At 35.3% G+C, this 15624-nt stretch overlaps 2 protein-coding genes across 2 annotated transcripts in view; both read right to left on the minus strand.

The window, feature by feature from the left end:
* The window catches only part of LOC146136010 (N-acetylgalactosaminyltransferase 7-like), a 43621-nt gene extending 39229 nt beyond the window's left edge, over positions 1 to 4392 (minus strand). Inside the window, exons 1-4 of the mRNA XM_083395590.1 lie at positions 4258 to 4392; positions 2824 to 3227; positions 1966 to 2132; positions 669 to 885 (exon numbers count right to left, since the gene is read on the minus strand). Of these exons, the coding sequence (XP_083251716.1) occupies positions 669 to 885; positions 1966 to 2132; positions 2824 to 3227; positions 4258 to 4353 (884 nt within the window). The 5' untranslated portion in view covers positions 4354 to 4392. The remainder of the gene's footprint in view (positions 1 to 668; positions 886 to 1965; positions 2133 to 2823; positions 3228 to 4257) is intronic.
* A 7093-nt stretch (positions 4393 to 11485) lies between these two features.
* Positions 11486 to 15423, minus strand: LOC146136012 (CUB and zona pellucida-like domain-containing protein 1). The gene is made up of 3 exons (XM_083396125.1): positions 15329 to 15423; positions 13481 to 13646; positions 11486 to 11669 (listed from the first exon to the last, which is right to left on the minus strand). Exons 1-3 carry the CDS (start codon positions 15420 to 15422, stop codon positions 11486 to 11488), a joined length of 444 nt encoding a protein of 147 aa, XP_083252251.1. The 5' UTR covers position 15423.
* Positions 15424 to 15624: the final 201 nt, after the last annotated feature.

The raw sequence follows: 15624 nt of genomic DNA on the forward strand, positions 1-15624 counted from the left end.
CTTTCGTCTGTGATTTTTCTCATTTTTGAAGCAAAAGACAAGTGTAATTTAGCTTTTTAAGCTATAGAAATTTATTTCAATACTAGGCTAGAACAATCAAAGCCTACAACTCGACAATCAATTTATACATTATGAGATGACCAATTACACTAACACCTGACTGAAGCACTTTCCAGCGTTATTGTGACAACTGTACAGAGTTGAATAGGCAATGTGACGTAATAGTAGATCTTTTACCGCAGAAATGATAGCGTTTGAAAGTGATATGACAGTGAAGTTTGGTGAGTATAGTTTCAGTTTTTTGAAGCAATTTTAGAGTGAATTTTAACTTTCAAATCTGACTAAAAAAGATATGTGGCTCTTAAATATGGTTAAATACTTGGAAATCCAAAATTTCTCGGGGCCGCGTGTTTGAGACCCTTGCTTTATATCAACATTTTTAGACATGGATGCAGTTAATTCTTATAGTATATATTTCATTTAATGAGCTCAAATGAACATAATAGATATTATATAGATGTGAAAAATTACAACTGGTTTGGATTCAATATATTATTAATAAACAAATAGAATCCCTTGTAGAGCATCTAGAATTCCAGTTGAATATACAATGTTCAGATAAGTATCATTTATATACCCAGTCCCGACTTAATTTAAGGATTACATACCTATTTTTAACGATAGGCATTACAAGTGGCGGAAGCCAGTTGTAGCCGACCTCACAGTGAGCATCCAAGTAGACAAGGATTCTGCCAGGCCCTGCGCTCGATTTTTGAGCCCCGATACTACGAGCTCGGATCAGTCCTTCCCTGCGTTCATTCCTGAACAACTTCACAAGCCCATTGAATTGCTGAATGTAGTTAGCCAGGTGCTGACCGAGGTGTTCTGAAAAGCCAGCAATTTTTAACTTAATAATGTTTGTCAATTGTATATGAGTTTTTACATAATCATTCAATAGGCAGTAATGGAAAAGCTACTTTTAAGAACAGCGATAAGGAATATTATGCGTGTACTGCATTTCATGTAAACATTTTTTCTGAAAAGCTCCCCAAAGTCAGTGCAATGCGCTCTGGGCAAGCGATTGACATTCACTCACCGAACCAGTGAGTGCCTAAATTAAAAACGGGTTAATTTAACAGACAAACTAAAAAAAATTTGCACAAATTATGCTAAACACCACAGAGCACAGACTGAAGGCCAATTACTGCATAGTTCACCTATGATACATGCTACATAATTAAGCCAAGCATATCATACTAGTGTAAAAAGTCTTTTATAGTCTGGTAAGGTATTTTATAGTCTGGTAAGCAATCAAGGCAGGCTGTACGAGGACTATGCATTGATATCTCCCGAAATAGAAGGTTATATTATTGGTAAAACAATTTGGTAGGACAAAAATTTGAAGACAGTGTGCACACAATTTTAGTGAGTGTAATTTCGTTCATGTAAGTTCTAAACAATAGACACTTCTCAATTGGTGGGCCATAAGAACATTTGAGGTGGGCCACAGGCCAATTTAATAAAGCTAAATTTAGTTTCATTTGTGTCACTATATTTAATTTTACAGGAATAATGGCTTGGGTAGGAGTTAAAAAGGAAAGTAAATTTATTGTTCAGCCGCAAGTACCCTAATGCAAGACTGTTTTGTGTTCTGCTGTGCTTTGTTCTAAACTTATTTTACAGTTTTTTCTTTCATAAAAATTTATTGGGCCATAGATTATTTTACAAAGTAAAAGGGCCACAAAAGAAAAAAGGTTGAGAACCACTGCACTAGCCTGTGTGCAAATGTTTAATTCAACACCAATTCTGAATAAGAACATATATATATATATAAACAAAGAGTGTCACCCACTTTTGTTTATAAAACACAATTAAAATCAGTGCTTTTATTTGACATATGCAAAGTAAGATAATCATCTGAAAAGTTAAAATGAAATCATAAATATAGTAATCATATTTCAATACCTTTACTGCTGTGGTCATCAATCATTACAATTTCAGCAAGCAACTCTTTTGGGGTGAGGTTAATCACAGAATGCACAGTCCTCATAAGAGTTGACCAGCCTTCATTATGGAAGACAATGATCACATTAATCTGTGGCAGTTTTTCCGGGTAGTCCCAGTGCCGGCATCTTGAAAAAATAACAATTGGCATTAAATCTTCATTAGGTACAAAGGTTTTAACAGAACAGAGGCAAGTAGGCATAAAACAGAGGTTTAAAATTGGTTAGAATTTCCCTCAAAGAGGTATAACTATCACCGAACAATTTATAGGGGATTAATAATACATGATAATTACATGTTGTGCCATTTTTGAACAAATAGTAAACATTAGCATATGCTTTGGGTTGTTTTATTTGAGTGCAATTTTTTCACTTTGGGTGAAAAAAAATCACTTGGGTGAAAAGAATGTTGAATAGAAATACTACTGTACTGCAGACTATAACTTGGTAAACTTTCATTTTAGGGGTACAAAATGGTATCTTACATTCCAAGAATTTAGAGGAAATTCATCAAATAATTAGGTAATGCTATTTTTGAACGAGAGATATTAAAGATTAGTATATGGTTTTGTTTGCTTACTATTTAATGGTTATTTGAATGCAATTTTTTTATTAAAATATTTATATTTATTAATGTATTGGAGCCCACAACTTGACAAACTTTACAAAAAAATTAAAAGCGTAGAGTGATTGAAGTCCAGTAAGTTCCTTTTAAGAGTAACTTATAATTATATACAAATATATTTAGAAAGGAAAATAAAAAAATGACATATATATATAATGCTATTTAAAAAGGGCAAAACAAGGAAAAGACACTCACTCTTCCTGTCTTAAATCTTTTGGAAGGCGATCCAAGGAAATTTTGTCGCTGTTCACCATATTGAAACCGAATTCCTTAATTACAGCGGCAACTTTATCTTTTTCAGACTCTAGCGCGGTGACAGGCACTCCGTACTCCCCTGGACCAGTGCGCTTCTTAATATTGATGTCTTCGTAGTTTCCGAGCCTCTTCCAAGTTAATTTTGGAAACTCGGAGTAATCGGTGGCGACTGGGATGTCAACCACCAACTGGACATCCTTGGGTTTTTGACGCTCCAGTTTTTGCCGGCTTCCGTCTTTAAGGTTAACTTCGACACCGTCGACATGCGGAAAGTCAGCGAAGTCATCTGTGTCTTTAGCCTGTATGTCATGTCTCTGCTGGTTGCTCAGGTTTGGTTCTTCATTCTGAAATACATTTGGCGGATCTGTTTTGTGTTTTTTTAAACCAGGGGTCATTAAACTACAGCCAGTGGGCCAAATCTGGCCTGCCGGGTATATTAATCCGGCCGCTGCATATTTTAGTTTTTAAAGATAGAAAACAGTTGAAATGTTGTCCAACGTCACTCAAATTAAAATTGGAGAGCCGGAGCTGGAGCCCGGAGCTAAGAATTTTCTCTGGAGCTAGAGCCGAGGCTATGTTATTATTTTTGTGGAGCTGAAGCCGGAGCCGGAGCCATTTTTATTATTTTTGTGGAGCTGGAGCCATTTTTCAATTTGTGGTGCTCAAGCTAAGAAATTATATTTTGTTCCATCTCCAATGTTAGTTAGCCAAAAGCAATTTTTAAAACTTGCCATTGAATAAGTGACTGGTGGCACCGTAACTGGAGCCGGAGTCATTGGGTGTGTGTTTGATGGCTCCGGAGCTAGAGCCGGAGCCAAAGGATATGAGTTTTACTACTCCGGAGCTGGAGCCGGAGCCACTTATAATTGCCTGATGGCTCCGGAGCTGGAGCCGGAGCTAATGCTATTTTACAGTTCGACAGTTTATTGAGGCTTAGCACAGTTTTTATTGAATAATTATTTATATATATTTCCTTCGTTAAACAATATTCAAGTTTTAAAGTTCGACAAACAAATTGATGTCCTAACAGTAATTCATCCCGTGATGGTAAAAATCTTTTCTACTTGTATTACCTTTATCATGTATTTTACAAAAAAGTTTGGTAAACTCTGTTAGAAACATACAGTCAAAAATAATACAAGGAAATAAAAGTAATACTATAATTATATACAATATACAATAGGAAATATAGTGCCCAACAAATGCTGGTTACAAACTGCATCATTTTTTTTGGAAAATTGGCAAATTTAGTAAAAAACAGGAATAGATAAAAAATGAGAATTCAATTTAAAACTTTACTATTTAAAGACCTAAAAAAAACTCTCCATGAAATAACAACAACAACAAATGTCCTTCATTTCACAAAATACTTACTTCATCTAACTTTAAATTTGGCCACAATTGAAATGCTGCAAATATTATGCAGACACCAGCAAGACACTTGAGGACAAATCCTGGTTTGATTCTCATATTCAGTTATTTTTGAAATACTAGCTTAGCAAAAATTCTAACAATCATATGACTAAAACAAAACAAACATGTTAATTTTAAAATGATGACTTAAAATATAATATAGGTATATATATATATCAAATCTTTACTTGCATCTTAACAACTCAAACTTAAACAACAAAGACAAGTGTTTACTTTTCATCTATAAATTTTGTTTAGAAACTAGAAGGACTCCTAAAGCAAAAATATATATTTCTCCTAAATTGGATGTTCAAAAGTAGGGTTCCTCTTTTTCCCAGATTTTTTCACTGCTGGGAAACAGGATTGAATCTTGAGAAACGAAATCTTAAGAAATGTGAAACTCAAGATTTAAATTTAATTTTTCCACCTAAACCCAAATGCAAACCCCAACGCTCACCAAAGACAATGCACACTGTGGAAAGTATGGCAAGTGCACCCGCAAGATTTTTTGCCTTTTAAAAGTGCACCCCGAAAAAATCTGAACTGCACCCCAAATATGCAAAACGCTTGTGCGGAATACGTTCACAATGCAATGTATACAATACAGATTGCATCGGAAAATCATGAAGTGGACCAGAGGTGCACTTTTTTTACCTTTGTTGCACCTGGTTACCAGGATTTTTTCGGCCAAGCACCCGTGAGATCTCATCGAGATCTGCCGGGTAATACTAATTTACGGAATGATGAATGGTCGGAACGCTCACTAACTTAAGTGTTACCCCGTTAAAACAATTATTAAACCAACGCACAATATTTGGGTTAGGGTGGGGCTTAGCGTTTGGGTGAAGGTGGGTCAAGTGTTATTATATTTAATAATAATTCTGTGAGCGTTCCGACCATTCATCATTCCGTAAATTAGTATTACCCAGATCTGCCATACTTTCCAGCAGTGTCAATGCATACTAATTTTAATGCAAATATTGTGTTGAATATTAATATTTTTCATAATATTTATATTTTTTCACATTTGAAAATATAGACCATTTTTATTGTTTAAGACTATTTTTCTAAATTTTTTGTCATAGATGCGTATATTTTGCCCTTTATTTATTTTGTGACAACATTTGTGTGCTGACTGCTGTGTACTGTATAGCTACAGCTACAGGTTTTAACTTGTCGACTGGAAATATATTCAAACTGCGATACAATACTCGCTGTTCAAACCGTTAAAATATAACATTTGAAACTAAAGTATAAAAACGGTACCTTTCATGGCGATATTTACAAAATGTGCATTTTTTTTCTATTTCTAACAACCTAAAACAACTGCGCAAAATTAATACAGTAGTAGCTTGTTCTTTCGAAGTTTACTGCTTAGAATTCTATGCAGGATTTCTATGTCCAAGAGCGACGCGCATGGGTGGTTTTGTCGTCACGTATGGTTTGTTGTTTTCAGATGTGTAGTTTCCATGATCTCTATGAAACTATTTAGAGATTAGGAGATTAGTGAAAATAACATACATTTAGCGAAAAGTTCGAAATACACTTTTATTAAGCAAATTTTGCTTGTTATTGTAAAACTTTTATCAGCCATAATATTGCGCTGTACAATAGATTTCTACTATATAAGGCGCATTTCCGGCGGTGCAAGCCAGAGCTGTGGAGTCGGACTCGGGACTCGGGACTCGAGTAAGACCACGTAAAACTACCCGACTCCCGAGTCCGACGTGCGCATGCGCAGTATCAAATTTTAAAACTGTTAAGGCTAAATGTAAGTTGTAAAAGTGTAATAGCAAATGTGAAATATTTTTAAACCACGTAATGCGGGTGGATCAATTATGACACCAATATGAGTGGATTACAGAAAATCCACCTTAATTTAGTTGCGTAAATGGGTAAAATACAGGCTGTAGAGTCAGAGCTGGACTCGGGACTCGACAAAGTCTTGCATTTGGCCGGAGTCGGACTCGGGAGTCGGACTCGGGAGTCGGACTCAGGAGTCGGACTCGGGAGTCGGACTCGGGAGTCGGACTCGGGAGTCGGACTCGGGAGTCGGACTCCGGTTGACTCCGCACGCAGCCCTGGTTCAAGCTTACTATCTCCACACTCCACTGCTTTTATGTTATTTAGGTTTTTTCCGTCAGACATATTGCTACGTATGGCTTTATCGTGACATTGGTCTTACCACTGTGGTAGCCTGTTATAGATAATTACGCTTTAGATATTGTTATTTATGCGTGTTAATTTAATAAATGCGTTTGACCGGCGTTCCATTCGGGGTACACATATTCGACAAGCGGTCTAATCCGGCTATTCAAATTTACCCGTGGTGTAAACCGCATACTCAAACTCGGCACATATGTTTAAAAGGTTGCACACCCTTGTAGGCGCGGATCTAAGAATTTTGTTCGGGAGGGGACACGACAGATGACATTACAAAGCTACGTCATACCTTGACGTCACAAGCTTTTATCTAAAGACATATATTCTAGAAAATATTGAGATTCGGGGCATGACCACGGTAGTATTCCTTATTGCGGATTTTCTATGCTTGTATTTTATTACGAAACGGTTGACGAACATTTAGGTCAAAATGTCCGTCCGACCGATCTTATACCAAATGGCTTAATAACAGCGACTAACGTGTGAGTATTTTCGCCATGCCGGATTATGCGGAGTAGTCTGTTGTTGGAGATACAACAGCGGGTACAGGAAGCAAAAAGGCGATACTTACAAACTATATTTTTTGCCAACTTTTACTATTTAAATATCAACTTCTTTCCGTTTTAACCTGTTTTTAAGGAAAATCTATTCAGCTCAAAAGCGCTATTCATACTATTAAATACATTTTCTGTTTAACTAGACCAATTTCTCAAACTGGAGTACGCCTAACCCAGGGGTACGCGAGCGGGTTTATTTTACTGGAACTGTAACGATTTTTTGCAAAACTGATTTAAAAAAACTGTTGCAAACATTTACGTAACGAGCGAGACACACAACAGTGCAGCTCATGAAACAAAACATTATGCTGAGCTGGCTTATGACTTGCTGCTAGTTATGAACAAATCACGGTTATCGGAAGACTATAATCAGCAAACTAATATATCTTTGCACCATAACTAAGGTTTTGCACTTAGTTCACCACCTTAGAAATAATGTATGTTTCGCAAACGAGCTTTAATATTGCTTTGTGTCAACGACCAAGATTCCGACATTGACCAAGCTCAAACTTCACGTCACAACTACGTCAGCACCAGCTCTGAAGTTATCCCGAATGCTGACGTAATTAAACCAGCCGCTGCTGGTGATTTCGACTACGTCATTCCGAGTGCCTTAATAGTTAAAACTGTTAAGTTCAAGCTAGAAGCGTGGAAAGAGGAATTGAAAATACAGCATACGAGCAGTTTGGTGATAGTGATGCTGCTGTCGAGCTTCACTAATGATGCTGCTGTCGAGCTTTACTAAACTTACAAAAATAGCGATTTTTGGATTTAGAGAGAAAACTAAACTCTTAGTTATGAAATCCTCCTATATTAACTATAGAGAACATATAGGCACTACCTAATCACAGAATTATTTGCTATATTGAACTGATGTAAAGTTAGAATGAAAATATATTCGTTAGTGGCACTGCAAAAGTAACCGAAAACCGGTATCATACGATTTTGAAATAAACCCCAGTTTGTGGTTTGCGTAAAAAAGCCAGAACTGCCTGCCGAATGTTTGATGTTGTCTCCAGTTTGGAATCGACTCTGGCCCAGATGTTTTGTGTACTTTATTGGCAACTGACATATCCTACGAATTAATAATATTTTGAAATTTTCGCTGTCATTTTGTTGTTTCCGATACATAATAATCAGTTATTAGGCTACTTATATAATATTTGTAAATTAATCTTTCATTTTTTTGTCGATTGTAACTTGTTCTGCATAACATCCTTGCTGCTTATTCCCTATTTAACATTATAAGTAGTCGTAGTTCATTTCTAAGTCATCTTGGCTGGTTTTTCCCATCTACAAATATAAACAACAACCACCTTTTTCAATCCAGAAAAAATAACTGAGTTTTAAATCTCCACCCAGGAAGGATATAGTATCACAGAAAGCTCTATTCTCCTCTTGCCTCTACTAATTTAGGATAAATCTTTGATTTTAACACGTATACTGTACCACATATTATCATCAGGCAGTTAACAAGATACATCGTGTAATATCATCACATTAAGATATATAACAACATCAATTTCAGAACAAACATTGACTTAATACGTTTACACTAATTAGTCTCACACATAATAGAACCTTACTAGAGTCAAAATACTTGCCGCATATACTTTTTAATGTTTTAAAATTGACTGCTGTTCACCTCTTACATAAAGGTTTAATGTGTGTGAGTGCAGAACTTTCCAGCGCTTGCAAAATATGCTATCAATGTTGCTGGATTTTGATGCACATTGTTGGGCCGTTTCTGCTTTGTTTGATAAGTTGGAAGAAGCCGTCAGACTGTTTTACCCATCTTCATGACAATTTTGAGGCACAGTCGAAATGGGTATAATATGTCATTGCGCGGAAAATAGATTTGTTAAGAGTGACAAGGACAACAGAAAAATCGGTGTTAATGGTTTATGTTGAAAAAATAAAACAGTTTATCACGGTTCACGGTTAAGGCTTCTGAATGAGGGTGTAGCTTGTAGAAGATAGTGTGTTATTGCTTGGTTGTTCACTGGTACGTGAGGAAAAACTAGTTTCCGGTGAAACATTTGAAGTTGTTACTTGGTCATCTACATCAACTTTAAAGCAACAAAACGAAATTGTTGGAACGTTAAGATAATTTATTTTTATCCCTGTATATATTTAATTAATCGCAAATTTACTGACGAAAACTGGTAAACACTTTGTCGTTTAAAACAAGAAAATTTAACCGCATATAGCATGCTAAAAAACGTCTTTTTAATACCCTAGTCATAAAAACTATGCTGACGTCAATCAGCGACTTTTTGCGTCAACTAAAATGCTGTTACAATCACCACATCTGGTGTGCTTAAACTTTGCTTTTTCAATCTTGAGCACTTTCCGCTTTATCTATGTTCAAGGTACAAAATCGACACCATTTTTACCAGATGTTGCGACACTCTTTAACCTTTTTCTCACTTGCAACGTTGTACTTTACGTCCCAAATATTGTGAAATTTTTACACTTGTCGCATACTTGGGTTATTGTGTGGCTTTACATATGTTTGAATAAAATAAAAACAATTCCCTCTGAAAAATGATTTACATATAAATAATCTTGCCTATAATTTTAACCCAGAAAAATCTTAATAAGTACCACAAAATTAGGAAAAGTGTACATAATAACAGGGAGTCGAACCGGAACCGAACCGGAACTTTATGAACCGGTTTTGGGTCAATTTTTCCCGAACCGTAACCGAACCTGAACCGTTTCTTGTAAGATTTTAAGGAGCCGAACCGGAACTAAACCGAATAATTTAAAAGAACCTGAACCTTAACCGAACCCGAACCTGTAAACAAAAGCGGTTCACTCCAGAATGACGTCACAACTTGTATGTTACGCCATGTTCGATATTTTATGGGAAAGTTTTTATGCCATGTTCGATATTTTGTGAAAAAAATATGAATATTAATAAATAAAACGTGGATTTTTACTTTTCAGATATTTGAATAATGAGTGGCTGTCTTTTTAAAACGTTACGTAACTTAAATTAAATGACTTATAATTCAAATATTTACACATTTTTAGATTTAACGCGACTTATGTTGTATCCGAACCGGAACAGTATGAACCGGTTTTGAAATAACAATGGTCGAACCGGAACTGAACCGGAACTTTTAAATTGCTCGAAACCGAAACCGGAACTGAACCGGATTCCGAAAACATCCTTGAACCCGAACCGAACCTGAACCGGAAAAGTCAAACGGTTCGACTCCCTGCATAATAATGATTTTAAATAATATCCTGCTATAATTGTTTGTTTTAATTTTTTACATGCTAATTCAAACCTCTGAAAACTGCCGCTAACGTTTGGTAGAACTGCTACTAACGTAAAACTAATAAAAAAAATTATATATGTCGAGCATGGAATTATGACTAGAAACATGATTTTTATACGAACCTATAAAACTGGTGCTGAACTTACCAGCTATGTATGTTAAAAAGAATCCAAAAAACTGGACAGATAAATTCGTCTTAAAGTGTATGGTCATATGCCTTCCACTGCTGGAGTAAGACGGTGGGATTTTGTAACCACAATGTTTTCCCAACAATTTACTCGTGGGTATATTAGGGCCGTCGTATAATGCTAAAAAGTCGTTGCTATTGAAAAATAGTAATGTTGTAAGTTAGTTTTGCGTAGCCTACTACCAAATATACCTAACTTTTAAGGTGAAGTGATAAAAACTTTAAGTGACTCGCAGGGGTTCTACAGGGGTTCTTGAACTTTTTTCACCGCGGACTCCTAAAATTTGTGTGGATCACGGTAGGCACGTTTTTCAGAGATGACTTCATAAATTGACGTCACAATACAAAAAGACTTCATAAATCGGTTGGTTTCGGTCCAAAAAGTGTGAAAGTGAAATGGAGTAGTGAGTGCAAAACCGTTTTTTTTTTTATTAAACTGTTTCTTTAAAAAAATGAAAAATTGATTACTTCTTAAATATACACTTATATTTCAATTAGGCCTTCATGGACACCCTAGAACAAGTTCACGTACCCCCAAGGGGTCCATGGACCCCAGTTTAAAGAACCCCTGATCTGTTGTAAATCAAACACTTAATAACAACATGGCTTTTTTTACAAATGTTGTTAACAACGTACTAGGTAGCTACAGGAAAATTTACAAAAGGCAATTGGTTATAGCTTAACTTACTTGTTACAGAATAACAACAGTTTATATATCGATTGATTACTTGCAATCCTTGGAAGTTTCTAAGTGGAGACGTAAAAAAGTGATTTTGATGTGGCCGGTCGTAGTAACAAGTTGTTGGTTACAGTTGCAGTTTACCGGGTACAGGTTTGGAAACATAGGCGAGACGTGTTTACCTACGATCCCTGGTTGTACTTCAATCCGGTAATCACAAGACTCTGGACGGTACAAATAAAAAGTTTAAGTTCACAAATTTTGTCAGATATATAACAGTGTTTCCTATTTATTATAGGCAGTTAAGCTATACCTACTTACTTTGAATGGCAAGCATGTTAAAACCGAAATACTGGACGCTTGAATCAGTCTTGAAATGGATGGTCATGTATCTTCCAGTGCTGTAGAAAGCTGGTGGTATGGTGCCCTCGCAGTACTTTCCCATCGATTTGCCCTCTGTTATACTTGGACCGTCGTAAAATGCTATAAAGTCCTTTCTGCTCCAGATAAAAATGATTAAATGATTTTGGAACTTAGTAGTGAGCATTAAAGCACAACTTAAAATGTATTTTGGCATACTTTTTAGAGATTAGTAGAAATACTGCCATTTCTATTATAAGCCAACAATTCTTCAAGTTACATTCAAGGAGCTATAAAAATACCTTTTAGTATCGGTGAATCTACCAACAGTTAGCCTTGGTGACAAAAAGCCACAAATGGTAGTCCTAACACCTTTAGATTGGCCTCACATAATAGATTAAGTTTCAAAGAAATAAAAAATCAAACGAATGAAAACAATTAGACAAGGGATCGGGAAACTATGGTTTGCGAACCATATATGACTCTTTTTGTGACGTCATATGGCTCTTTAGATGAAATAGTCTTGCTTGCATTTCTGCAAATCTAAGCTATCATTTTCTCTGAAATAAAATTGCTTTTTAATTTTCCTTTTTTAACACACACAATAGCAAATTTTTGGCGTTTCGCGCGAATTCTATTTGTTTTTCGAGACTGTTATCCCGTTTGAAGGAATCTCTCATGAATTTATATTCGGCGCATAGCATGCTCTGTCCTTCAAATGAGAACAAAATAAACGGCCCTATGCTTAATTTACCATCTTTTGCCAACCTATGACTAGATGTTAAAAGGGATTATAAGGCTCTCATGGAAATACAACCAAGAATATTTGACTAACCGGTATATGGCCCCCTTAGGCAAAAAGGTTTCCGACCCTTGAATTAGACGAACATATGACGTCATAATTACATCACAAACGTATAATTTGAAAAAACAGTCCCATTAGCACGAGAAAATTTGAAATTTAACTATAAATTTGAAAACAGTTTCACACAAATGCTTAAATTGTCTTCAATAGTAGGACAAAAATGTAAATCAGTTAAATTAGGCGAATGACTTTTCGAAATATTTATTCACATATACCGATATCTAATGTTGTATGTAGGTGTAGCCTACCTTGGTATGTAAACATAGTAGGCTATGCTATTATGGCAATACATTGACTAAATACATCGTTTATTAAATAGTAAATTGTTGCTTTTAGATAAGCTTAAAGTGTGTAATATTTAAACTTGGCTTGAGCAAATTGACATGTTAGTTGCATTTGGGTTATTTTTTAAATTGCTTGACTGGAACTTTAGTCATTCCAAAATGACTTGCTACAACACTGAGAAATAAAACATTGCAAACAGTGTACAAAAGCCGCTAACATCTTGTTTCCGTCTTCTTAATTTTAATGTTATTGCAGAGTATAGAGTAGACAGCTGCAGAGAAGTAGTTCATTTTTATAACCGTTTAGTTCAGTTAAGGCAAAGAACAATTCTATAGTTAAAGATAGCTAGCAAATCGACAAAGTGTGCTACTGCTATAGCATTTTTTATTATCAATAGCCTATAACAAATTAATGTTTTGTACTTATAAGCTTAAGCTTCTATACAAGTTCCTTCTTAAATGACCGTGACAAGTGCAAATTTTACGCCAGTTACAGCATTTTTTGGCAAAGGCCCCTTAATGACGCCATTAGTTGGTTTAATCGATTTGTGAAGTTACGTTTTTTTACCATAATATTTATAAATAAATATATTCTTATTATAGCTAACTAAGTTACCATGCGCTAAACTAAAGAAATGTTTTGCTTTACCAAATCGGAAAACACTGTGTGTGCACGTTTTAATATGTAAATATCGAATATTGCTAGCGTGGTAAAATACAAATTACAAAGTGAGGGGCATCCATAATCTATTATAGGCTTAATGCTACACTCTACGTCAAACTTGAGCCAATTACTTACTTGCAACCTTCTGACGTTTGAATGTGGAAATGTTTCAGGTTTATTCGGACGTGGTCCTCCTCAGCAAAAAGTCGGTAGACGCAATCGAGGTTGGCCGGGTATGGTTGGGGAAAGTTTGGTGATGTTAAAATCCCTGACTGCGGCATTGTGGTGGATTTGCAGCTTGCTTGACAATAGAAGAGAAACAAATATTTTTTTTGTTTTACACATTATATTGAGGTTGTTCCTAATCCAGGTAAAAACAAAATAATTTACCTAACGAGACCAGGGATTTGTAAACGTTTGGGTAGCCCCCCTTCCACATCATTTGTCGCAACTTGCGCCCCTACCGGCGCGGAGATAGAACTTGTGTTTTTGGGGAAAGAATTTTTTTTGCAGAGATGACCTCACAAAGCTACTTTATAACGTGACGTCACAAGTTATGTTACGTGACGTCACAAAGTTGCATCTAAACGGCACTTTATAAAGGTAAACTTAAAAACACTATGCAGTCTGATTATTTTGAAATAGTTAAAGCTCTTATTTACAATACCAAAAGCTATATTACAAAGATGGTATATAGATACGCAAAAACGCTTTTTATTGTTCAAGTTACCAAAACTTTTATTTTTAATAAGGCGGTGAGAAACACGACATATTTGAGCTAAAACAAATTTATCAAAAAATGGGATAGGACATATACTAGAAAGGTAATCCAGATTATTTTTTGTAATTTGCGTGTAGTTAAAATAACCAAAGCATGAACACGAAAAAAATGTAGCACAAGTTACTTTAAAATTCTGCCATTAAGCTTGTGGTGAGTAACGACAAAAATAAGGTAAATATTAAACTATAGGAATAGGATTTTTTTTGTAATTTTAAACTACGGATTTATATACTAAGGCAAGTAGATGTCTGAAACTTTTCCATTAAATTGAAGAACAATTTTTATAAAAGAAGAAATCCTAAAAGCGCAAAATAGAATAATTTTCTTAACGGAACGCATGTAATTTTCAATATTACGTCGCAAAGTTAAATCATAATGGAATGTCTAACAAGAAAAAAAGAAAAAAAAACCTTATTGCAACCTTAGGTTATCATTTAAAGTAGTACACAAGTATGAAACCGCGTTCCTAGTTCAAACGCATTTACAAAGACGGTGGAATGGCTTGATACAAAATAGAAATGGTCTGGTGAAAAAGGGGGCGTACATGCAAAACTGTTTTACCGAGGGCAGAAATTATTTTACTTTCACCACTGACCTTGATAGACATAAATTTGCAACTGTATTTATTATAGCGGTATGTACTTTAACAACACATACAATTTTGGTTATAATGAGTGTACAACTGATCCGTCAGAAATTATGCAGTTCTAAGCATAAAAATTCTACGACAATTAAGGCATTAAATGGCAGAAAAGTCTGACTTTTCGACCTTGAGGTCTTGGACAATTCACTAATTGGAGCTTTAGGTAAAATTCCGGCGTTCATAAATTGAAAATGTTTGCTGAAAATTCACAAAAAATAACAAAAAGTATGATATAAAATTAATAACACTTGACCCACCCCAACCAAAACGCTAACCCGAATACTAACCCAAATAATGTGCGCTTTGGAAAAAGCCCAGATAGGCATAAGATAATTTCTCGTCCAGGGTATATACGATTGCTACGTCACGAATTGGTTTAATTGGGACCTGAAGCGTTTATGTAATTATTAAATCAACGCACGTTATTTGGATTAGGGTGTTGGTTGGCGTTTGGGTTAGGATGGGTCAAGTATTATTAAACTTAATCTTCTTATGCACATTTGTCAAATTAGTGCATTGCCCAAGATGGAGTGCAATACATCTTATGACTTTAAAATACCTTCAGGTTTACTGGATGTTGTAGTGGTTTGAACAAGCGTTGTTGCTTCGTTGTTCATTGATATCGGAGTAGCTACTGTCAAAGTGTTTCCCATAGTTGGCAACTTCGTAATTGTTGTTTGGCGATCTGAATAAGATTTAAAAAAAAAATGTTTCTGCAGTTTTACAAAAAAAAAATTTAAAAAGTTGTACCCAATTGACTTCGTTTTATGCGGTACAACAAATAATTATTGCCTTTCAAAAAAAAAAGTCGTTAAAATTTGACAGAAATGTTATAAAAGTAAGTCTAATGTTAGT

Source organism: Ascidiella aspersa, chromosome 8, assembly GCF_963924565.1.
Source record: "Ascidiella aspersa chromosome 8, kaAscAspe10.2, whole genome shotgun sequence".
Taxonomy (NCBI): domain Eukaryota; kingdom Metazoa; phylum Chordata; class Ascidiacea; order Phlebobranchia; family Ascidiidae; genus Ascidiella; species Ascidiella aspersa.